The sequence below is a fragment of the Curcuma longa genome, chromosome 1, assembly GCF_044706935.1.
Source record: "Curcuma longa cultivar G26 ecotype Majalengka, Jawa Barat chromosome 1, ITB_CL_G26_1.1, whole genome shotgun sequence".
NCBI lineage: Eukaryota > Viridiplantae > Streptophyta > Magnoliopsida > Zingiberales > Zingiberaceae > Curcuma > Curcuma longa.
The window spans coordinates 662,605-687,782 of NC_133861.1; the positions used below are offsets into that span (position 1 = coordinate 662,605).

Below are 25,178 nucleotides of genomic sequence, written 5' to 3' on the forward strand. Positions count from 1 at the left end.
TGAGATATTGAGCTCATTTGCTTGAGTGAGTCTACTTGGAGATCAAGAAACACAAAGATTGATAAGGGGATGATATAGTCTATGCCTTATTGATTAATTTAGATATCGAGGATAGAAGGATATGACCATATATTATTATAGTCACGAAGGTTATGTCGGATCTTGACATTCTTGTCACTTGGGTAGCAATGATGCATTGCTAGATGTCACTCATTATTTATGTTTCTAAAGTAGATTTTAGAGACATTGCCAATGTTACAAGAACCTATTGGGTCATATGCAAATAATATTCTATTTTGGAGATGGGTTAATTTTAGTTTGACTAAAGAAACAATTAAACTTATTGGATGCCTAAGACTTGAGTAACACTCAAGTTGGTTGAATTTGAGTTAGACTCAAATTAAACCAAGTTGATAAATGAAGGTTGATTCATCATGCATGATTAATATGGATTAATCATGCATTGAAAAAGAGGAAGTTATCATGCATGATTAATAGGATTAATCATGCATTGATGAGAGAATACCAAAAGCCTAAAAACCTTTGGTATTCATGGCTTGAGTATAAAAAGTGTTTTTCTTCCCAAAAGTCATGTTGGATGTTCATACTCTTCTCTCCTCTTCTTCTTGGCCAAGCCTGTTGGGATGAGTTCCCATCACTTACAAGATAGGTTGCTAGCACAATCAATTTTTTTCAAAGGAGTATTAGTGTGGATACGCATAGAGACACAGACATTTGAACATGCAAGAGATCCGATAACTTTTGGACAAGCGAAATAAGTAGAGGACACACATCAAAGATATATCCTATTAGATAGGATTTTATTTTGTAAATCTAAAATTTGTATGAGTTTTCTTTCGCATGGATCGCTCAAGGGATCTTTTTTCCACTACGAATTTTTATTTATCGTATAGGATTCCCTACAGAACCCTTGGCTCTCTTTATGTTTATCTTTCCCTTTTTCACATGCATAATTTGCCTTCTTTATCTAAGTTGCACCTTGATGTTCTTCATTCTGCGGTCCCTTAGTAATCTCATACTATTCTTCTTCGAAATCTAACAAATCTCTAGCTATTAAGTCAATCTCCGACTTTGGCTATGCCAAGTTTTCATCTGTATTTTAACCAAATCCCTGCACAACTTTATATACAAATTAGATATAGATTCTAACTTAAACTCTTTGATCAACATCAAACCTCAAGGTAACTCAAGATCGAGTTTGACTATAAAGGGCATGATTGTACTAATAATATTCCCTTTTTTGTTTAAAAATACGTGTAAATTAGGTAAAATCCCAAATAAAATTGGGACTTAAATCATACTCCACCTACACCTAAGATCTCCTAAAGTTAGGAATTTACCAAGAGGAGAATAAGATTTTTAAATTAAATTTTTTATTCCCCCTCCCCCTCTTTGACACAAAAAAGATTGTACTTGTAACCATAAGTAATACATTTATTATTGGTGTAAAATAAAATTTTTTTAATGTATAAAAAGGGGAGAAGGGTACTTAAGTTAAAAATGTAGAATTCTCTTATATTGTTAAATCCTGACTAAGATTTAACTTAAGAAATTGTCAAACATCAAAAAAAGAGAGATTGTTGGTGCAAGGAGCACTAGTATATCTCCAGGGTTTTGATATTTGACAATACACCTAGGTCTAGTCTGTTTGACCAAGGGTTAATCTAAACATGATATAATATTTGGATGTGAGTAAAGTTTAATCAGGTCAGTTTGATCAGAAGACTAGTGAGAAGTCATATTCAGTCAAACCGGGCAAGAAGTCCTTGGTCTGTTGGACCGAACAAGGTAAAGTCCTAGTTAGAAGCTAGACAGAAAGTCCTAGCTAAAGGCTAGGGAAGCCCTGATTGGAGGCTGGCAAGGAAGACCTGGTGAGTGAAGCTGGGAAGAAAGTCCTAACTAGAGGTTAAGCAAGGAAAAGTCCAAACAAGTTAAGGGTGATTGAATATTTGGTAGGTGGGAAGTCTATCTATGGATGTGACTAGTCTTAACTGGTAGTTAGGCAAGGAAAAGTCTAAATAGTTATCAAGGGTGACCAGATGTTTGGTAGGTGGGAAGACTACCTATATTTAACAGCATGCTAAAAGTTGAAAGAAGAGTTGAATCTCATACCAAATCAAATTAATATGAAGAGAAAACATGGGTTAAGAAATATCATTATGATAATAAGAGGCATTAAACATACACATGGATCAATAAGAGCTAAGGATAGAGGTAAATATAAGGGTCCTAAATGAGTACAAAGAAAGAATAAGTTCGGAGCACAATCGCTATTAAAGAACGGGGCAGCAACATTACAGATAGTTTAGAATCTGAGACGGGGAAGATAATGTTAACTGTATAACATTTTGAATGCCTGATAAAAAGAGACACTCTCAACAAGAGCTATTCACAGTGAGAGAGAGTCTTTTGTTTGGGACAAGTGAACGAGTAATATAGTTTAGAATTGAATTAAATAATAAAGAGATCCGGAAAGGATCTAAAACTTTTCCATTAATTTGAATCTAATGATTTTGTTGGCAATTGATAGTAGCAGTTAAATGATTTATGTTCTTTTTTAAGCCCTAAGACAACGGAGAAGGAGAAAAAGAAGATTAAGATTACATGTCTCTATCCTTTTGAGTCTTATTCTTGGAGAGATTTGCTGCGAGGGCCGACGTTGACGTCGTAGAGTATGATCGATTGGACTCTGATGGTTTACGTTGTGTGAGAAATGATGACACAAAGACAAGATCCCTAATAAATGAGTTATTTTAGAAATTAATATTTTAATATAAAGATAAAATTGAAATAAAATATTTTTAAAATTTTGTTCTATTTTTACACCATAAATCTGAGTATAAGAAATTGTATCAATTTATAAACATGTAAAAATGAAACTTATCTTTTTCTCCTTAACTCATTCTAACTCAAATAAAGATCAAAATTCTCCTTCTACATATTTATCCTTCTCTCTGTTTTTCTTCTCTCTTAGATAAAGTGTTAGACGCACAAGCATTATCTGATGATCAGACAAGAATTAAAAAAAAATTAAGAAATCTAATTTTTAGATTAAGAAGTAGAAGATTTTTGATAGTGAAAGAGAAAAAAAAGTGAATAATAATAATATTATTTTATAAAATAAAAAATAAATTAACAATATTAATTTAAATACTTTTTAAATAATAATAATTTTAAATCAATTAAAATCGAATCGTGATTATAAGCATAATTATATTATTATTATTATTATTATAAAAAGAGGTGACGAAACCGACAAGAATGTTCGTCATCGTCTCAAATCCGCGTCTAAGGCATAAACTTACGCGTGAAAGAGAGAGAAAGAGAGAGGCGCTTCACGTGCTCACTCCCCCCTCTTTCTCTCCCTCCCTCCCTCACTCCACTGCGTCAGACTCAGACGCCACAGGCACAGCAGCCATGGGCTCTGTCTCCCTCAAGATCGGTGACGGCACCGCTCGCTTCCGCCGCGCCTCCCTCTGCTCCTCCGCCCTCCACCTCATCATGCTCGCCTCCGTTCTCACCACCAACCTTTTCGCTCTCTACGCCTTCACCTCCTCCTCCTCCTCTCGCCACTCACTCGACCCCGGCACCACCACCGACCCCCGCAACATCTCCCTCATCTCTGACCACGTCGCCCTCATCGTCCGCGAGATCGAGTCCTCCCAGCGCCGCCTCCACCAGATCGAACGCGAGCTCGCCGGCTACGACACCTTTGATCCCGCTAAGCCCTCCCTCCCTCCCGACCTCAAGCTTTTCCTTGCTCGCCACCCCCTGCCCCTTGGCCGCGACACTCGCTCCGGCATCACCGAGATGGTCGCTTCCGTCGGCCACTCGTGTGCCCGCTCCCCGGCCGCCGATCTCCTCACCCGATACATGTCCTACAAACCCGCCGTCCCTTGCCCACTCGACGACCCCTTCCTCCCCCAGAAGCTCATCGCCAAGGCCTGCGAGCCCCTCCCTCGCCGACGCTGTCTTTCGCGCCAAACAGACCTCGCTGCTGCTCCTCGCCTCCCCTTTCCTCAGTCCCTCTGGAGCCCTGGTGCCAAGAACCCTGGTGCCGGCGTCTATGGTCTCGACAGGAAATTATGGATCAAACCCGGAGGAAAAAACGATTTTTTGATCGATGATGTCCTGGCTCTCGCCCGCGGCAGGATCCGGATCGGGTTCGACATCGGAGGCGGAGCTGGGAACTTTGCTGCCCGCATGGCGGAGCGGAACGTTACCATCGTGACGTCAACCGTTGAAGTAGGGGGAAAGCGGATGAACGAGTTCGTAGCTGCTCGGGGCCTCTTTCCTCTGTTCCTTTCCCCTGCACAGAGGTTTCCGTTCTATGACTCGGTATTCGATCTGGTGCACACAATGAATGCCTTCGATGAGGGTGGAGCTCCGGCGCTGGGGCAGGCAAGCCGTACAGAGGCGCTTGAATTCTTGATGTTTGATGTCGATCGTGTCCTCAGACCAGGGGGCTTCTTCTGGCTTGATAACTACCTGTGCGCTGGCGATGAGCAGAAGCGTCTGGTGACCAGACTTATGGAGAGACTTGGGTACAAGAAACTCAAATGGGTGGTGGGTGAGAAGGCCGAAAGGAGCAGCTTGGAGAAGGCGCAAGTTTATGTCTCCGCTGTGCTACAGAAGCTGGTTAGAGGCTGAAGTAGTGCAGCATTGTTCGATGGAGGATAGGTGCTATCACGGTATGGAAACTTAAAATTCTTTGATCCCCATTGTTTTGGTTCGATTTATAATGATATAATTCCTTGGCTAGTAATTTTTATGGAATTCATTTATCAAATTACTGAATGTTGAATAAGTGTAACACTGGACTGGTGTTTGTTCTCTCATTTAAACAACTAAGCTGCTTCTGGGCGGATGTGTAGCAGCTAGGTATCTACTTTAGAATTAAAGTGCTACCATGATCAAATTTGTTTCCGAAACAAAGAAGAAATTATCTAATCCATCTATAGCAAATAGAAATATACATTCATTATTTTGTTATCCATGGTTGCTAATTTTCTGTATAATGATCAAATGGTCTTAGGTTCTTTTGATTAGTTTTGGTGTTTGACCATGAGGCTTCCTCACGACACTGTGGGAGCAACAAAGTTAAGCCTCTCTTTGTTAAACCCCTCTCAATAGTATCGTTCTTATGAGTAGTTGAGGGTAAATTTATCTCTAACTTGCAAAACATAATGGCTCAGCTTCTCAGTTTGGGCTACTCTAAATTGCCATCATACTTTCTTGTTATCTATAACACTTAAAGGATAGGTGGTGTGTGAAATTTTATTTTCTCAACACCCATAATTGAACATGTAAACCTGTCAATATTCAACATAAGTATTTGTCTAGCTTATGCAAACAGTTTCAGTCACAGAAATTTCAGGATTTCCATATTTTGCAAAAGATTGAAGAAGATCCATTTGTGAAATTACTTCATGTGAATACTCTTTATAGGTCAAATTTTATGTAAATACTTTAAATGCTTTGAATTAACCAATTTTGAAATGGTATGGTTGGGAGCGTGGATATTATGGTTCATGATTGGATGCAAATTCTATGATGTCTCTTCCCTTGCATAGCATAGTCCTTTATGAAAAATGCACATGTGTATGCATTCTTTAGACCAACTGCTCCCTTTCCTTTGCTATGTATGTCATTCTTTAACACTCAGTCTACTTGGGAGGAGAGGAATTGAGCATAAGAAGATAGGAGAGAATGGAGAAGAGTGGATCAATTATTTATTGTTTATTAGGACATCTCAATAGGAGGTATTTGATGAAGATATTTTTTCAAATATCCATAGGGGATTTGGGAAGATATTGGAAATCATCAGGCAACAAATTTTGCCCTTTTACTATTCCTAATTATTTTATTATAAAAAATAATATAATAATTAAAATTAAATAAAAATGAGATAGTAGATTAGGATTTGTGGTATTTGATAGGTGGGACCCATAAATATTTGATTTGTAGTATATTGTATTGTGAAAGTTGGGATATTTGAGGAAAGAGATATTTGATTGATGAGGTGGGTGTAGGAGTTCGATAAATATTTAGATGAAATATTCTATAGCATTGTGGATGCCCTTAGGGCATCTCTAATGGGGATATTTGATGGGGGATATTTGAAGAAATATCCTCACATGTAGAGGGGATATTTGTGAAGTGATTAGAAATTATCGCGCAAAAAGTTTTGCCCGACGATTTCTAATTATTTTATTAAAAAAATAATATAATAATTAAAATTAAATAACATAATAATATTAAATTAATTTTATTTAATATTAAATTAAAAATTAAAAATTATACATAATTTTATTTAAATGTAAATTAATAAAATGACAGTTAGACCTATAAATATTTAATTGATGAGATATTTAATTATGATATTTAAAAGTGAGATATTTGATAGGTGGATTCATAAATATTTGATTTGTGGTATATTTTATTGTAAAATTTGGGATAATTAAAAAGAGATATTTGATTGACGATGTAGATATAAAAATCATAAATATTTAGAAGAAATATTCGATAACAGATGCCCTTATAAGAAATTATTTTATTTACCTTTTCCACTATAAGATAAATTAATTATTGTGTACGTTAAAATTGATTACATTAATGCACATAAGGTTTGTTCTTAATTTTCACCATACAATGGATATTGTGCCGAATATATCTATCCATCAATTATATATATATATTATATATAATTTTAAAAGTATACATAAAAATATTATGAAAAGTGGAAAAAAAACTTGTGGACTTCACCGATAGGAAAAAGCCGAAAACCTCTTCAGGTCGTTCAGCTGGGCACGACTTGACGACGAGGGCACCTTCCTCGGCGCCGCCGCCGCTCCTCGACCATCAATCCCTCACCATCCTCCAGCAGGCGTTTGCCAAATCGATCATCTCAATGGCCAGTGATCCAGCTGCAGCAGCTGGTGGAGGGAACTTCGCCGGTCAGGCGAACGTCCGAGTGGTTGTGGTGGGGGAGGCCGGCACCGGTAAGTCTAGTCTCATCGTAGCCGTCGCCACGGAGTCTTTCCCGGAGAACGTTCCCCACGTATTGCCCCCGACTCGTCTCCCTTCTGATTACTACCCGGATCGCGTCCCCATCACCATCATCGATACCTCCTCCAGGTATGTAATGTACCGTCTTTCTTCATCTTCGTCCTCTTTCCATGACGTTCGGATGCTGTTCTGTTCCAGACCCGAACACAAAGCGAAGCTGATTGCGGATTGCAAGGCCGCCGATGTCATTGTTTTGACGTATGCCTGCGACCGGCCTTCCACCCTAGACCGCCTGAGTACTTATTGGCTTCCCGAACTCCGCCGACTGGAGGTTCTCTAATTATGCCGCTCTTCACACGGATTAGCTCTGCATTTAGTAGGTCTTATTTTCATCTCTTCTATTTGATTTACCTGATGGGCAGGTAAAGGTGCCAGTACTTGTGGTTGGATGCAAGCTTGACCTCCGGGATGACCCGCAACAAGTTAGTCTGGACCAGGTTATGGCTCCAATCATGCAACAGTTTCGGGAGATCGAGACATGCATTGAGTGTTCTGCCCTCAGACAGATTCAGGTTTGAGTTGTTTGTATTGTTTCTTTGGTACATCTGGCTGGCATTTATATTGTCAGAATGGGACATGAGGCTTAGTTGAATCAGTTAACTGATGGTTGAGATAGACAATGGCAGGGAACTGCGTAGTTTGTTGATTTGCCAGAAGTTCTCACATCATCCCTTCTGACTGTTCTCATGCAACTTAATGCTCTTGTTTGTCCAAATATGTAATCGATGCATTGGTTATTCTTGTAGCGTCTCACTAGCAAACACATTACTTCTTCTTCTTCGTCTGATCTATTGACCACCATATATTAGCTTATGAGACTTGAAAGTGGATGTCTAGCTCTTTGATTGGTGCTGGTGAAATCCAGTGTTGGAGGACCTGCCCAATGCACTAGGCCATGTAACATGCCACATAATACCAATGGGGAATGGCTGCAAATGTTCTTGGCACACAAAATCATGCAACTATAATTCAATTACTTTAGGAACATACAGAATACAAAAATTAGAAAACAGGTATGTCTTAATTTCTTATTATCATTGTGGAAGCTGAGAATCACATGAGATACGTGAACATGTATGCCAATTTCTTATTATCAATCTTATTAGTTGGAATCAGATTATAGGTCTACTACCAAGTATTCATGCATAATGCTTGTGCAAAGTTTATTGACATATATTATGTAGAAGCCCATGTCTTTTGTGGACTTTGTATGTGAAGGTTTTGTATGTCTGCCTCTACAATCCTGTCACTTACTGCACTTACACAATCAGTTGTAAATACGATTTTGGAACATTAGTATGCCATGCCATAAATTATTGGCTCTCTTTTATTGTTTTTGTTGACTGCTTAGATTTATTAATGTTTTTTTATTTTATCTTATAATCATATTTTGTCTGGGAATATTCTTTTGTTTCAGGTCCAAGAAGTCTTTTATTATGCTCAGAAAGCAGTTCTTCATCCAACTGCTCCACTTTTTGATCAGGAGACACAATCATTGAAGCCCCGATGCACAAGGGCCTTGAAAAGAATCTTCATCTTGTGTGACAATGATAGAGATGGTGCACTAAGTGATGCTGAATTGAATAATTTCCAGGTTATTCTATGTTTTGCCTGTGTGGTTTTTTCTGGCACTAGATTAAGGTCATTAGATGAATTTTAGAACAGGGTTTGTTATTATTAATTTATTAGATACATCATATTAATCTTGTGTTAAAAGCTTTCAGGTTAGATGTTTTAATGCTCCTCTCCAGCCATCCGAAATTGTGGGGGTTAAGAGGGTTGTTCAAGAGAAGATACCTGAAGGAGTTAATGACCGTGGGCTAACATTGACTGGGTTTCTTTTTCTACATGCTCTTTTCATAGAAAGGGGCCGCCTAGAAACAACTTGGTCAGTCTTGAGGAAATTCGGTTATGATAATGATCTTAAACTCAAAGATGAACTCCTTCCAACAACATTCAAACTTGCTTCTGATCAGGTGCTCTTGATTTTTATCACTGTTCGTTGCTTTATTTGATCCAACATTGTTTTTAAATGATTCATGTGGATATTCACTGTTTAATTTTCCTGGTTAGATGTGAGGGTGATAAATTGTCTGGAAAAGTTTCAACTTCAAATTTGTTAGGTGTTCCACGCTAGGCTTGTAATCTTGATTGGGTTCCTCTTTCAGTGCTCGATCAGATTAGTATGAAGCACATGTAAACACAGTACTGAATAGTGTTCAAGAGAACCCATCAGTGGCATTAGGTGTTCCAAGTTGCATGTTTGCACACTAAATTGCAATTCCAACTTATATCTTAGCATGCTTCTATTTTTCCTTGATATATCCATCTAGGATCTCCTCTATCTACTCCATTGTTCATTCCATCCACTATTAACAAAAAAATTTCTTTCATTATCATCTTTATAATTAACCTGCTTGGTGTTGATTTTTTGAGTCAAATATTGGTTCATAGATATAATTTGATGATTTCTTTTCATTACATTTTAAGTGTTTTTTATTTTGTTGTATTTTATGTTATTTTATTATTATTATTATTTTTGTGCAGACTGTAGAGCTGAGAGATGAAGCATTGGATTTCCTGAAGGATATCTTCCACATTTTTGATATCGACAGTGTATGGAATCATTATATCTCTTCTGATATCAGGACATGTTCTATTTAATTTCTTGGATTGTACAGTGTTGAAGAAATTAAGTGTTTATTGTGTTTGTATCAATGTATTGCTCCTTTAGAGGCATCTTAAGAATGTGTTGAATAATGAGGGGAAGTTTTCATATGCTTTTATGTTCTTTTCCTCCCCCTTCCTGTTAATCCATCAACTAAACAGATTGGATATCTCTTCATTTATCTTTTGGAAATTAGTATTCTTTTCTTTATATGGAGATTCTCTATTTTGTATATTTAACGTAGAAATGGAAAGTTGATTGGATTTTTTGTTCTCTTCATTGCCAAAATATTGGTTTCATAACACATGCAACTTATATTGATGTATAATAGTTTGGTCAAATGTAAGTGATTGAGATGAGATGCTGCCCAACACAATTGCATTTTAAGCGCTAAAGAAATGAAAATGATACCGTTGTAGTATATTGCTTGTACACAACTACCCAAGCTGGAAATTGCATCCACCAAGCACTGATAAGTTGAGATAATTCAGTTTCAAGTGTTTAGCTATTGTCCTTGAATGGAAATCCTTGTTGACAGTTTAGGTTTGATTCAATTTTTGAACTTGAGATAATTCAGTTTCAAGTGTTTACTTCATCAACAGTTCAAGACTGCAGTTTGTAGATTATTGAAAATCAATTGGAATAGTGTATCTATGAAAAAAAGTTGGGACACAATCATATTTGTTGATTGATGATGCAATGTTTATTCTTATACTTCATCATGTTTACTTAATACAACCTAAATATGTATATGATCATTTGGTAGGATGGGGCTTTGCGACCTTCTGAACTCGACGAGCTTTTTTCAACTGCTCCAGAAAAGTAAGTTATCTCACAAATAGATAAATATATCGCATCAGAATTACAATGATTTTCCTGTTTTTAGATTCAAGCAAAATATTCTACACATTGATTTATCCTTTATATGGATCTGCTTGACAAAACTTTTGTCTGGTAAAACCTAGTAACTTATGCATTATAGCACTCAATAATTGCTTTAAAATCTAGTTTACTTACCTAAACGAAGCTAGTTTACAAGGTCGATTCATGTTAGTATCTTTAGGAATATATTAGAGTTGAATTTTAAGTTGATATAGTTTATAATTATTTCATCAATGTGATTATAAAGAATCAACAAAATGAGAAGGATGTATTCCTTGGCTGAATATCCACTTTCTTTGAATCTTCTAATTTTTCCAAAATTTTTTAATCTTGTGTGATGCCAATTTTTTAAGAAAAATTGTGCCAATATTTGCTGATACACGTTTAGCTCAGGCAATCCATATCTGTATTGGTTGATTTTGTCAATTGTTATTTTTTTTTCCAACTTGCTATATGAACTAGAAATCTAGACTAAACTATGACCATAATAAAACAAAAAACATAGCAGACAAATCAAATCCTTAGCTACTTAATGAAGTAAGGGTTGTTGAACACTTTGTCCATATATCTGCAAAGCTTTTGTAGTAGTCAATGGAGTAGCAGGCTGTCAGGTTGCGAGCAAAGACTAGTATTGGCGGTGCTTGTGTTCTCATGAGGCACTATAGTCAGTAGTTGGTCAATTCAAGTCATGCATAGAGGATGGTAGTGGTGGTGCTTGTGTTCATATGACGCAAGGTTATTGATAAGGAGTCTAGACCACAAGCAGAAGCATATTGGTGATGCTCATATCCACGTGAATTGTGGTTGTTGGCAGGCTTGTGGATTGAGAGCAAATACTGGTAGTGGTAGTGCTTGTGTCCCCTCGGAAGTTCTTGCAATGAGCAGAGGAAGGTAGTTGGGTTGTGAGTGGAGATTAGTAGTGTGGTGATCCCTTTAGCTTAGCTTCAATGTTGTTTTTCAACCATACATGACCACAAATTGCATCGAAATTTCCAATAAACTTTCTTTCACAATGTGACCTTTTTTAGAATGCCTAAGGGAGAACAAGCTAAGGGAAAGCTGAGCATACATAGTGCTTTATGCTGGTGGAAGTCTTCTTCAGGAAAGCATTGATGGAAAACAAAGAGGATGAGGATCTGGAGCCACTAGTTCTGGATATGGTGTGCCGGAGCACTTGAAGGGAGACTCCTAGAACAATGGACTCCTTGCTAATACATGATGGAGAAGCAGAATGGTGAAGGAAGATTATAGTTGACCTCTACATTTGGTAATGACTCATGAAGGAGCCACTGAGGAATGGCACTAACTGGTGCTCTAATCCTAGTGCCTGTCCTTTGCAAATCATATTTTGTTATTTTAGCCGTGGTGTAGGCGTGCAACAAAGATGCATTGGACAACATCTGATGGACAATGATAGACAATGATGATAAATTGTTGCACATGACATCAAAGAGGGGATGTGTTATGCCAATCTTGAGTTTGGTTATTTGTGGCAGCTTTGTAGGTCGAAGGAAGTTGGCAAGCTTGGGCTTTGCCTGCAATAGTGGATGCAGTGCAGTAGAGAAGTGTGGCCAAATGTGAAGAAGCTTACAACATTGCCAGCCATCGCTGAGAGTGTGCATGTTTGATCTGCGGCAAGATGAGGATGCCAACTTGCACACATGTCCACATGAAGAAGAAGAGGGAGTCTTTGCATGCGAAACATTACTAGGTGAGAGTAGCAAAGGATTAGGCTTCCTTATGGGGAATATTTTTAGAAAACCTTACCCTAGAAAGGGGATCTGATACCATGTATTGCATATGATATGAGATAACCATCACATGAGTATATATAATCTTATGATAAATTCCCAACTTGCACACACACTGCACATGAAGGGAGAAGAAGGGGGGCTTTACATGGGAAATGATATTAGGTAAGAGTAGGGAAGTGAAAAATGATGCCTTTATGGGGGAATATTTATAGAAAATGATACCCTTGAAAGGGGCTTTGACACCTTGTCGAATTTAGGAAAAAATATTTTATTGAATATGATTTAAGCATCGCATGTGTATGGGAAATCTCTAAATCTAGAACTCTTCTATACGATTAAATCCACTAGAGTAATAACTCTGGTAGTCCAATACCTCTAACAATTTTTTGGTTAGATATAAAATTACATTTGAAATACTGGTTAATATTAAGGATTTTATGTGATTAAATCTTGTTTAATCAATCATTTTAAATATGACTTTAAGATTGCTTTAGCCAAAATTGCTATAAGATAAAGTCCATGTGGAAAGTGAATACCTGTAATTAGTTCTGTGTAAATTGAGATTAAGAATTAACGGAAGACCATCCATATATATATATTCAATGTTGTTAGGTGATTAAAATGATCCACCATTGCCTTGCAATAAAAAGGATAATTTACATGATTTCATAATGTTGTTGCTTAAGCATTTGCAACAAGGGACTGCATCATATGTATCATATATGGTCTTATATCTGTGGTTGATTTTATTGTGTTGCACATTTCCATCTACTCAGAATTGTATGTAATTTATGGCCAAATATGCTTACATTTAAAGAAACTAAAATTTGTTTTTTTAAACTAGTCTCAGTTGAACCAAATTAAATACCTAGTCCTTTCTTAAAAAATAAGTGATTTTATCATTTTTTCCTTTTTCGAGTATGGTTTCAATTGCCGATTGATACATTGGCGTAACCACAATGGATAATTTCAACTACGAACCAATGATACCATGTTGATTGAAGTGTCATTGTCCATCTTTGTCGATATAATATTGATGGTATTGATTGAAAGAATGCCTATCGTAGTTGATATTCTCTTCCCATCTTTCAATCATGGGGACAAGATAAATACACTATAAAAAAGATGGGAGATTATAAGAAGGGAAGAACCAACTAGAGCACTAGCAACAATAAAGACAAGTGATGTTGGAGTCCAAGTAATTGTGGCTCATCTATTATCTATGCTTGTTCTAGTTCAGAGTATATTAGTCTAAGTCTAACTCCTAATGGCTACTGAGATATATTTATAGACATGAGAAGTCAATCCAATGCTAAATGTCCACAGAATATTATTTTATTTAGTTCTTGTAAATTATATGGATGATACCAATACTAAATGTTTGATGCACAATTGTAATTTTATTACTAGTAATATTTTATTATTGTTTGAGATGCTTGTGATATTCTTTTTAACTTGATCTACAATTTGATTCGTTTGACTTATTTATAAATATCTGAGGGGTAAAAAACCTACTTGCAATATTCCTTATTTGTCATAATAAATAAATAAAGGTAGAGGGGGCTACCTTGGATTTGGATGAGAAATTTCCCTAATCTCAAGTAGTTTATATTAAGAGATAAGTGATTATAAGATTAAAACTCATTTGAGTTTCTATATATATGAGTCTAAAATGTGTCAAATTGTGTCTAAAATGAGTCTAAAATGTGTCAACATATACAATACCTAATACCATTTTTACTGATTATAGAAACTATGACTTGGAATAATTTTAACCCTTGTTCAAAGGATTAGTTCTTGTGATTGTGAAATATTTTCATTAGCAAGTTTTTGGTGTGATAACTTATAAGTGTTATTTAAGAGTTAGTTTTGCATGTATTTGATCATAGAATTATTCCATATATTGTTACATATTATTTATTTGGTTGTGTTGCTATATTTTTTTATATGGAATCATTGAATGAATAACTTGATTAGCATACTATGTTATGCATACTTTTAGTATAACAGCAATGGAGACAGGATATTCTTTAACTATTCTAGTTTGGATTGATTTAAAGGGAGGTATTTGTGTGCCAAACATGGTGTATTTAGGATATTTTGGTTTTAAGGAGCATGATTTTAGTATTCCCGAATTTTTGTGTGCTGTTTAAGAATACTTGAACTCTGTCTGTGGTTTGGGAAATTTGGCAAATAAATTCATAAAGGAGCAAGTGAAACTCCTCTCCCACTTTTTAAAAAAATATTCGCTTTCTTTATATACATATTGTATCATTTCCACTTCTTTTGCCTTATCTCTTGCTTTTTTCCTTCGTACTAATATTTCTTCTAATTTGGGATTTCCTTACTTTGTGGGGGTTTTTTTTTTATTGTGTGGTTGATACGCCTATAAAAATATACATTTCATTATGTTCCTCAGTTTAGTTCTTAAAAGTTTTGCTGTAAGTGTAGCCTGGACTTTCAGACATTGAAGGAAGTAGCACATATTGAAATTTTAGCCAATCATTTACCCACAATGTATCGATTTGAAGCAAGTAGCACAAATCAGAGATGTAGCCAATCATGTTCTGAAATGCATTCTGCCTTTACGTTCCTTACTGTTCTGATCAAAGCTATGACATGATGACAAAACTTATAATCCATAGTTGCCCTGCTTTGATATTTTGGTCCCTGCATTTATTACATGAATGCAGTTTGACAAAGTGCTCAGGCTCTTTGTTGCTAAACTATAATTTCAATGGTGTGAAATACAATGTCTTTTCTCTTGTGCTTCTTTTGGGTTCTTTTGCCCTAAGTCTATTGTGTTCTTTATAGCCCTTGGTCTGAATCTCCTTACAAGGATGCTGCAGAGAAGAATGTTTTAGGCGGTTTGTCGCTTGATGGATTCATTTCTGAGGTACTTTTATTTTGTAATTTTAAAATTTAAGATTTTTGCTTTTTTACCTTAAATGTTAATATGCATGCTCTCCATTTTATGGTTCTGTGCATATTGGGCTTCCTTTTCTTGTTTTAATGAGGTTAATTACAAATTCTTTTTAGATTATGATTGATCTTTAACTTGAAATGTATTTAGCAAGGAAAAGGGAGAAGTATGGTCTTCAAGGTAGAATAGGGTTCTGAGGTTAAGTTGTAAAGGAAATCTGATGGATTGCCTCCTAGAAAATCGTTAAAGGATGTCTGAGGCTTCCAATTGACTGCCAAGGAGTCACTTCAAGAGGTGGTCTGTTTCAATAGTGGATGATTATTAAGTGCATCCTTTGTTTTATCCTATATAAGATGATTGGACTTGTTCCTTCAGTTGGCAAGCTTAGGCCACCAATTTCATATGATGCAACCAAGGTTGACTAAGAATGATGTAGACATCATTGGTAAGAGGAGCAAACTATTGTATCATAGTCTCGTATTTAGATGAATCACTAGACATGTATAATGCTATTTGATTCATCCAAACAACTTTCTATGTTTGAGGGTGAGGTTCATGTATGAGTCGTATCCTGTTAAGTGCATTGATGGTTATTTACATCAATACAACTTTTACTACTGTGACAACCTTACATAGCTTACCTCATTTTACTAAAATGTAAACGATGCTTCTGTCCATGTGCCATATGGTGTGAATCAACAAAATACTACATATTAACATTAAACTGGGGAAATTATTAGCATTTATACTAGTAGTTCCCCCAACTTGATATTAAAAAGGGTAGCCCGGTGCATGAAGCTCCTGCCAATGTAAGTCTCGAGGAAGGGTTGAACCACATTGGGTCGATCGTATGCTTACCCTGCATTACAAGAGATTTCCATGATTTAAACCCGTGATCACAAGGTCATACGGTAGCAATTTTACAGTTGCACCAAGGATCCCCTTCTTTCTTCCCTCCAGTATATATATATATATATATATATATATATATATATATGTATATGCGCCTTCTTGTTCTTTTACATTTAGATCCTTAAGTTTAACTCTGAACATAATAGCTTTCTTATGTATACCAAGTATCTCTCTCTCTGACCTAAAACCTCTATGCCAAGCACTTCAATTCACTTAATCCTCAGTTTGAAAGTGTCAATATAAATCTTGCTTGCAAAACTGTCATCAATTATGATGGTTTTATCCACATAAATAATAAGAAGAATATACTGAGAGGCAAAAATTGAAATACTGAATGAGCTGATACACTCTTGATTACAATACTGAAGAAGAATTTAGCCATGTTTATCAGACCATATTCTTAAGACTTGCTTCAGCTCATATGAATACCTTTTTACTTTAGACAGAAGGTTAGCTTCCTATAAGCAACAAACTTAGAAGGTTGGTCCATATATGTGTCTCCATCTAAATTCTAGTGAAGGATTCTTGATTTCTGATTGATTTATTAACTATCGAGAATAATTGCAATTGTAGGGAAAAAGAGAACTGAAGCAATTGATTTATATAGTAACACCATATATCTGTGTATGCCATTTTTCCACTAATCTATTTTTAAGTTTGTCAATGGAGCCATCGGAGAATGTTTTAATGATAAACATTCATTTGCAACCCAAAATAGTTTGCCAAAGGAAGAACAAGTTTCCCATGTACCATTAGAATCTGCCATCTTTCCAATCATTGGTTGTCCACACCTTTAATTTGAAAGAGCCTCTAAATGAATCTAACATGGAAAGACAAGTTGAATACTGGAAGCCAATGAAGCCTAAGAAATGCATTAGGAAAGAGGATGTAAGGTGTTAAACTTATGAGTACCAGTAAAGCAATGGGAAAGTCAAGGCCTGAGATAGGATCTGAAACAGTAGGTGGTGCTGGGATAAGATGGGAGTTTGAAGGGCTGTTTATGACATGCTTGACTCTTTACCCTCTACTTGGGACTTAGATGGCTGTGGCTCTGAAATTGTGTTGCTGTAAGAAAAGGTGGTTTAGGAATGGATAATAGCGATGAAATAGATAAATCCTGCATGGCAAATTTGAAAATAGATGGTGTGGTAGAAAATAAAGAATAAATTCAAATAAATTTCGATTTGTGTAGACAATTGTAGGATACCCCATCTATACATGAAAATTATCTTGGAGTATTGTTTATACCATGAGATGGTATTAAAGGGTGTGGTATTAAAGGGTATTAAAGGGTAAAAGAATTGAGGAAGATGTGTGATTTATAAGGTAACATACGATAAAAATGATATCATCCCAAAACTTGAGAGGATTTCCCTTGCAAAATAATAGTGTACAAACTGTCTCAATCAGATGCATATTTTTCTTTCAACACCACCATTTTGCTAGTGTATGGCTCTATGAAAATTATTCTCATGGAAGATTCATTTAATAGATCTTGAAGTATTTTGTTTCTACAATGAGATGAGTAGGCCAAAGTATACTTGCACGTGGAATTAACATAATATAGAGAAGACCTTCACTTGTTGATGAATTCTGATAATTTATATATATTCTGATGTATTGATAGTTATCTCTGTTCTGCATCTTTTGATGGAGAATACAAAGATTCCTAGGACAATCATGTTTTACTATTTTCTACTTTTAAATTTATAGCCAATAGGTTCAGGTGTCACCCTCAGCAACAGTGTTGATGGAATCTCATTTTTCTTTCAAGAAAAGATAGGGGTAGAACAGTGGGAAACCAATTTGACTGCAGTTTTCATTCTAGTATCTGGAAGAACACTTCTTTTTGCCATGGGAATTTGAGGGGAAATTAGTTTGAAATTTTGGGAGGCTAGGGATTTGTGTGAAATAATTTTGACTGGTGACATGGTTTGAAATTTTGGGTTTGTTCTGCATTTTTTATTTTTTAAAAGAGATTTAAATTTTTAAGTAATTTTTCCTGGAAAGTTTATTATAGATTTTCTGGGATATGTTAGGTCAGTTATTTTACAAAGAATTGGGTAAGCACAGGATCCCATGTAATTGGATTAGTTTTCATTCTATCATTTTTTTTCTCTTTTCATAAGTTTTGAGTGGTCCTGGTGCTATATCAATAGACTGATTAGCCTGGTGCCTTGTCAATTTATTTTTTGGCTTGTTTATGCTGCATCACTGATTCATTGACCCACTGGAGTCCAGGATGGCAGCAAGTCAGTGATCCGTTAGTGTTGCTATAGTCAATTGGTCTTGTTCATTGGAGCTCTTTGCTTACATATGGGAAGCCATTTTGCCTTTATGGAATTTTCCTCCCAAGGTGCAACCAATCTGACTTCAAACATATATGCAATGATTAGATACTGGTCTAGTCAGTCTCTATCTGCATTCTATCAATATACAATGACTTAGCCTGGTTGGTTTAATATATACTGGATCACCAGTGCATGAACTATAAAGAATATATCAAGCACAAGTTTATAGTGGAATATGTTTGGTGTTTTATCTTTTTTGTTATCTTTTGATTTCAAGATTTTGAATTTCTTATCCCACTTTCTTCACTTGTGTTGTACTTTGACAGGCTATCATTTCAGTAACTCGTTCAATGTTCTAAACCTCACCTTGGCCTACACTATTTATCTGAAGTTCCTTTACAACGCCAATGTTAATCATTACAATTTTTTGCATTCAGATTGAAGTTAATAAATCTCATTATAACTTCTTGGAATTTTCCTTGTGCATGAATTCCTTTCTACATATACTAAATGTGACCTTTTGATTGTAACTGAGCTTTGTCGATTGTGATAGATGTTAGCATATGCTATGAAATTTCTTTATCTTGGTTTTTTTTATTCTTGTTTATAAAAAATTCCTTGATGCATCACTTTTGGTTGTGCTGTGTTATTGACCAACATAGCCTATCTGTCGCAGTGGGCTCTTATGACACTTCGAGATCCAAAGGCTAGTTTAGCGAACCTGATTTACATTGGATATACTGGCGATCCTGCTTCAATATTTCATATAACAAGAAAAAGGCGTTTGGATCGAAAAAAACAACGTACACAAAGGAATGTTTTTCAATGCTTTGTCTTTGGTCCTAAAAATGCAGGGAAGACCACATTGCTGAATTCCTTTATTGGAAGGTGAGACTTTACTTTTTTTATTTTGCAATAAATTGATCAATTAATATGTCTTGTTGTCTCATACTGTTAACAGGTGCAGGATAACTGCTCACAAAGTTTGTTATCTTTTAACATGGCTTCTTAGGGATTATATCTTTTATATCTTTATTTCATCCTTTGTCATGCAGGACATTCTCTGAGAAGTATACTCCTACAACATCTTATCGTTTTGCTACAAATGTTGTTGATCTTCACAACGTAAGTGCAGCTGAACAAAGAAGCACCATTTGTTTTATTACTCCTTTTAGTGCATCATTATTTTTTTCTAGAATTTTTGACTAAATTTCTAGTGATTATTACTGTAGAAAAGATGTGAATGCTAAGATGGATCTATGGAGCTAAGGATAAGATAAAAAGACTATATATATATATATATATATATATATATATATATATATATATATATATATATATATATATATATATATATTTGTTAGAGATAACTCTAATAGATGGTACAATAAGAGAAATCAGCTTGAGATGATATGCACGTGTTCAAATAAAGGAAGTGTAACAGGCAGAGAAGGCTTGTTCATCTTGATGATGGTGCACACTAATTTGATCGATTTGACTATAATTTGAACTCAGTTCAAGCTGGCACCCATTAAATTGAGCCCACACCTCACTTGATTTAGTACTCTTAATCCAATCCAAATTAAGCCTTGAGTTTTTTTTCTTCACATTTTACCTAGTTTACATTAATTAAAAATTTAGTTAAAACAGATATTCATGTTGTCTAAGTTGCTCTAGTTCCAAACCTGTTAGATAAGTGGATCCTCGAGGGAATGGAGTTGTGGGAGAACTCAACCAAAGTCGCTGGTCATTTTTAATTGTCAAACTTCATATCCTTTTAAAGCCCCCTTTTCTTCACCCTTTCTCATCTTTTTATTTGCTAGCTCTTGTCTTCTCTCATGCTGATTTAGTACTCTTAATCCAATCCAAATTAAACCTTGAGTTTTTTTTCTTCACATTTTACCTAGTTTACATTAATTAAAAATTTAGTTAAAGCAGATATTCATGTTGTCTAAGTTGCTCTAGTTCCAAACCTGTTAGATAAGTGGATCCTCGAGGGAATGGAGTTGTGGGAGAACTCAACCAAAGTCGCTGGTCATTTTAATTGTCAAACTTCATATCCTTTTAAAGCCCCCTTTTCTTCACCCTTTCTCATCTTTTTATTTGCTAGCTCTTGTCTTCTCTCATGCTGATCAATTTTATGTTGTAACTGTCTCGTACAGCATGAGTTGTACAAGTCTGGTTTCTTTTTTATCACCAATACATATACTTGAAGACCTACTTTCATAATCTCTCTATAATCCAAGACTTGATAACCTGTACAATGACTTTTTTCTCCCATCCCCTTTTCTTTTTGCAGCATTAGTTTAACCTTTTTTTGTTTGTTTTTTTGCATTTCTAATTCTGTATCTGTTGTTTTGTAGGGTACTAAAAAGATACTTGTAATGCGAGAGATACCTGAACAGGAAGTAAAAAACCTGCTTTCCAACAAGGATTCTTTGGCAGCATGTGATATAGCTGTATTCATCTATGACAGGTACTATGCTCTAGCTATAGTTGTTAGTTATGAACATTTCATCCTGCATTCACACCATTCAAGAACTTTGATGAGTGGATTGGATTATGAACTCGTTAATCATTAAATTTTGTTGTGCTTTTTATTTCTTTTATTTGTTAGTTTAATTAATATTGAAACAGAAAGCATACTGCTCTTTTCTTATTGTGCATCTACCTAATCAGACAGCATAGTCTTGTTCAATGGTGAGATAGGGTCCAAGTAGCCGACCCCAATAGTTGGTGTGTAAGACTTGTTCTAGCTAAGATAACTAAATCTATGTTTGTTTAGATCAACCATGTGTTCATACTGGCATTTTCTGTTGAATCAATTGGAAATCAATCCAATTGACTTCCGATGATTCTATGTATAATGGATGATTCTAACTGATTTAATTGATCGCTTGAGAATTTGATCATGGAACTTAAAAAGAGAGAAAGATGTAAAGCAATACAACAACAGCAACAATACCAACCACCACCCAGCATTTTCTCACTAAGTGAGGTGGGCTATATGGATCCTTGAAAGATGTGAAGCAATGACAAATTAAAAGAGGCTACAAAGTTAAGTGTTCTAGATAGAAGAGGGAAGTTGGATTTGGATTTTCAAATCCATAGATGCAGAAAATAGGATAAGTTCTCCTCATAGATGAGTGCAATGTTAAAAAGGTTCCCTAAGTGCATTGTATGTCTACGTTACTCAAACTTGTGAAAGAGTACATCCATATCCATGATGGATATGAATTTTAGGTACATGATTTTCTTAGCCATGAGATTTTCTTAAAATGAGGACAGAATTGATCTTAAGCTTCAAATACTAATATTTGATCAAATAATAGCTAAAATTAATTTATATAACCTTACTGTAAACTATATAACATATAGTATATAGTAATTATTATTATAAGAAGTATAACTTATAACTTATATCTGAATATATATTTTTGAAATATGAATTTATATAAACTAACTTATATAAGTTATATGCTCCAGAACCCTAACCCACCTTTAGTTCCAACACAAGCTGCTCTCTTCCTCTCAATGTGAGCTAGACTCCCTTGCCTCTAGAGGCAAGCTGCTCTCACAGGCCACCTCCTTGCAACATGAGAGCGAAACTCCACCGCTGCAAGAAACACTACTGAACTTTGAAATCCCTTCCCTACATGCAAACGATGCAATAATGCTCTCCTTGCTCGTGCATGGCACTCTTGAACTCCAGATTCTCCCACCATGCGAGTCGCTGGTAGGCTTCCTTCGTTTCTTCTTGCTCTCATAGGCAAGGCCAACTACTCGAACTCATATCATGTCTGTGTCCAACTACTGGGACTCATATATCATGTCTGCATCCATGTTGTGTTATGTCTACACAGGTGGTGGGGTTAAAGGCTAAATTTTGAGTAACAAATTTGTGTGTTCTCTTTCTGCATGTTTTAAACTTGTTGCTCTCTTAAAGGATCCATATGATTGTTCACTAATCCATGCTGTGACATGTTTCATCTTTGAGCCCCACAATTTAGAATGGTCTTGTTGCGGTTCTTTTGGACTGAATAAACCCAATAAAGTTGTTAGCTACTGGGTGTTGCTTCACAGTTATCTTCATTTTTTACGCATTTTTACTGTTTTTTTTTGTCCTAGGTGTTTAAACATCAGTTTTTTTTTAATTTGTAGTTTCAATGAAGAATCTTGGAAGAGAACCAAAGAGTTACTGGAGCAAGTTGCTTATCATGGAGAAAACACTGGCTATGAAGTTCCTTGTCTTATCATTTCTGCGAAGGATGACCTTGATGCCTATCCCTTGAGCATACAAGATTCGACTAGGGTATTTCTAGCTATGTTTTTGTTCATTGTTATTTTTTGTCTATATTATTATATTGTTTATTTTCATGGAAATTTGGAATTGTAATGTAGCATTAAGTTGCCATTGCATGTTGAGATCACTAGTCCCTTTGATACCATTTAATAAGGTTGGAGATCATTATGCTGCTAATTAAAACTCGCCACTACAAACTACATACTTGTAAATCTATATCCGGTGTTCAAGATGTAGAATAATCTTTATTACAATGCCATGCGGTGGTATGTTTACCTTGGTGGAATAATACACAAAGATGATCAATTTAATGTGGTTCAATGTTAGCCTGTTCCACGGAGAAATCCGAAGTCTAAATGAGTGAAAAATACAATGTAAATAGGCAAATCAATGTCCATTCTGCACCTTGCATAATATCCCCTCAATTTACCATACATTTCTCTCAATACTTGTGGAGAAAAATAAGAAAAGCTCACCTTACTTGGACACAAAATTCCAAAAAATAAACTTGTCTTTCTACAAGAGATGATTTCCCATAGGCTTCCAAATGCAGCCAAGTATCGCCTAGGTTCTAGAATGCTCCATTGATGAAAGATACATAGCCATTGAAAAATTCCAAACTGTCACATGCATAAATGAAATCCCATAATAAGAAACTGCTAGAATTGGCCGTAAAACTAGGTTATCATGCGCTTGGCCACAGGTACATTAATCAATAAAAGCTTGGTGTTCTGTGCCAGCATCTATGCTGGTAGAAGCCCAACACTGCCTGTATACTTTCCTCAATTTGGTAATGTTACCATAATATCGTTTTAATTGAAAGCAAGCAAACACCTATATATTCAATTAAAAAAGAGATAATAGTAAATCCATGTATAAGACTAATATAATACCCTATGCTGGTATGTCCATGTTGGATTAAATTACATTTTCTAATACTTTTGATCGTGGATAGTTGGTTCCAGTATGTTCGATGACCTTTTCTATTTTTGAATGAAGTATGAGCATTCACTACATTGTTGATTTTAATTTTATGTTTTTTTTTCCTGCAAGGTAACCCTTGAGATGGGAATCGAGTCACCTATACCTGTCAGCATGAAATTAAGAGATCATAATGACGTTTTCTATCGAATAGTTAGTGCTGCACAACAGCCTCATCTAAGTATTCCAGAAACTGAAGCTGGCAAAAGCCGCAAACAATACCGACGCTTTATCAATCAGTCTCTTGTGATTGTATCAGGTACCATTAAAATCTTTAGCTATCACCTGTTTATTTCTTGATTCTTCTTTCATTTCTAGTGTTTTGAGGCTGCTCATGTTTATTAAGTTACATTTATGGCAAAAAAACTTGAAAGATGTTACAACTTTTATTTGGTTGTTTCCTATTTTTATGTGTAGCTTCATATTCTTACTCTTGTTACTGATCCATACATTTTGGTAATCCATCAGAAGTGTTGGATATATGTTTTGTTGGAATAAGCTGTTTGCCACTTCTAGCAAATTGATGCATAATTTTCCTAGTTATTGATTGTCTGAATTTCTTTAAGTAGTTAAAGACAATTTTATGATGGGTTTTGTTTGCAGGAATATGAATTCCCTTTAAATAGGTATCCGTACTTGATTATAAAAATGATATTAGAAAATCAATTCTCATGAATTTTCATTTCCTAATGATCCTCTATAAGTTATTACTTGTATTATTATAATTAGACTTTCCTACTCTATTCTATGCCTTAGAGACATATTCTGAGTGGCATGGATGCATAAGGTGGTCGAGCAAATCGAGGTAGTTAAGTGAATTAAAGTCATTGAGTAAATCAAATAACTATGTAGATCAATCTGGTCAAGCGAGATGGGCGTCCATTGTTTGAATTGGATAGGCCAATCTAGCTAGGTGAATTGGGTGGGGATACATGGCCCAAATCATTTGGTTGAGTTGGGCCCAATGGATGAGACATACTTAAAGGAAATTAAAATGTAGAATAACTTCATTGGACTACTGAAATGTATACCAAGGAAATATTGGAAACTCTGATGCCTTGGCATTAAAGATTAGTTATGATACTTGCACACAATTGTGCCATCTTAGTGGGACTGAAGTCTCATTATTAAATTTCTGCATCAGGAAAGCAGATTTGAAAATATTTGTGGAAAGTCACACATTAAAATAAAAATGGGAAAAATTAATGTAAAATAAAAGACTATATATAAAAATATATAAAATTTTACCTATTCATAAACAAGGAAACAATAATTTTATATTAAAACGTACAATTTATGTCTTTTGGTAGTTTTTTTGAACCAAGGGTAAAAGACGCACCTAAGAGGAGTATCCATTTAATAAAATTATATAATG

The 25,178-nt window shown here is 35.4% G+C and overlaps 2 protein-coding genes across 2 annotated transcripts; both read left to right on the forward strand.

Annotated features, from left to right (window-relative positions):
* The first annotated feature begins 3,374 nt into the window (after window positions 1-3,374).
* On the forward strand, window positions 3,375-4,892 carry LOC141845713 (putative methyltransferase At1g29790). Its single transcript, XM_074733737.1, has one exon. The coding sequence runs from the start codon at window positions 3,439-3,441 to the stop codon at window positions 4,669-4,671; it is 1,233 nt and encodes a 410-aa protein (XP_074589838.1). The 5' UTR covers window positions 3,375-3,438; the 3' UTR covers window positions 4,672-4,892.
* A 1,995-nt stretch (window positions 4,893-6,887) lies between these two features.
* Window positions 6,888-24,129, forward strand: LOC141813466 (mitochondrial Rho GTPase 1-like). The gene is made up of 14 exons (XM_074701439.1): window positions 6,888-7,158; window positions 7,228-7,360; window positions 7,452-7,601; window positions 8,507-8,683; window positions 8,814-9,065; window positions 9,637-9,705; window positions 10,524-10,579; window positions 15,208-15,289; window positions 19,196-19,407; window positions 19,575-19,644; window positions 20,883-20,995; window positions 22,681-22,831; window positions 23,876-24,062; window positions 24,122-24,129. The coding sequence occupies exons 1-14, from the start codon at window positions 6,932-6,934 to the stop codon at window positions 24,127-24,129; spliced, it is 1,887 nt and encodes a 628-aa protein (XP_074557540.1). The 5' UTR covers window positions 6,888-6,931.
* Window positions 24,130-25,178: the final 1,049 nt, after the last annotated feature.

Coding starts and splice junctions, on each gene's coding strand:
- LOC141845713 (XM_074733737.1), top strand. CDS start 3,439: ATGGGCTCTGTCTCCCTCAAGATCGGTGACGGCACCGCTCGCTTCCGC.
- LOC141813466 (XM_074701439.1), top strand. CDS start 6,932: ATGGCCAGTGATCCAGCTGCAGCAGCTGGTGGAGGGAACTTCGCCGGT. Junction 7,361..7,451: donor CCGAACTCCGCCGACTGGAG/GTTCTCTAATTA, acceptor CCTGATGGGCAG/GTAAAGGTGCCAGTACTTGT. Junction 8,684..8,813: donor CTGAATTGAATAATTTCCAG/GTTATTCTATGT, acceptor AAAAGCTTTCAG/GTTAGATGTTTTAATGCTCC.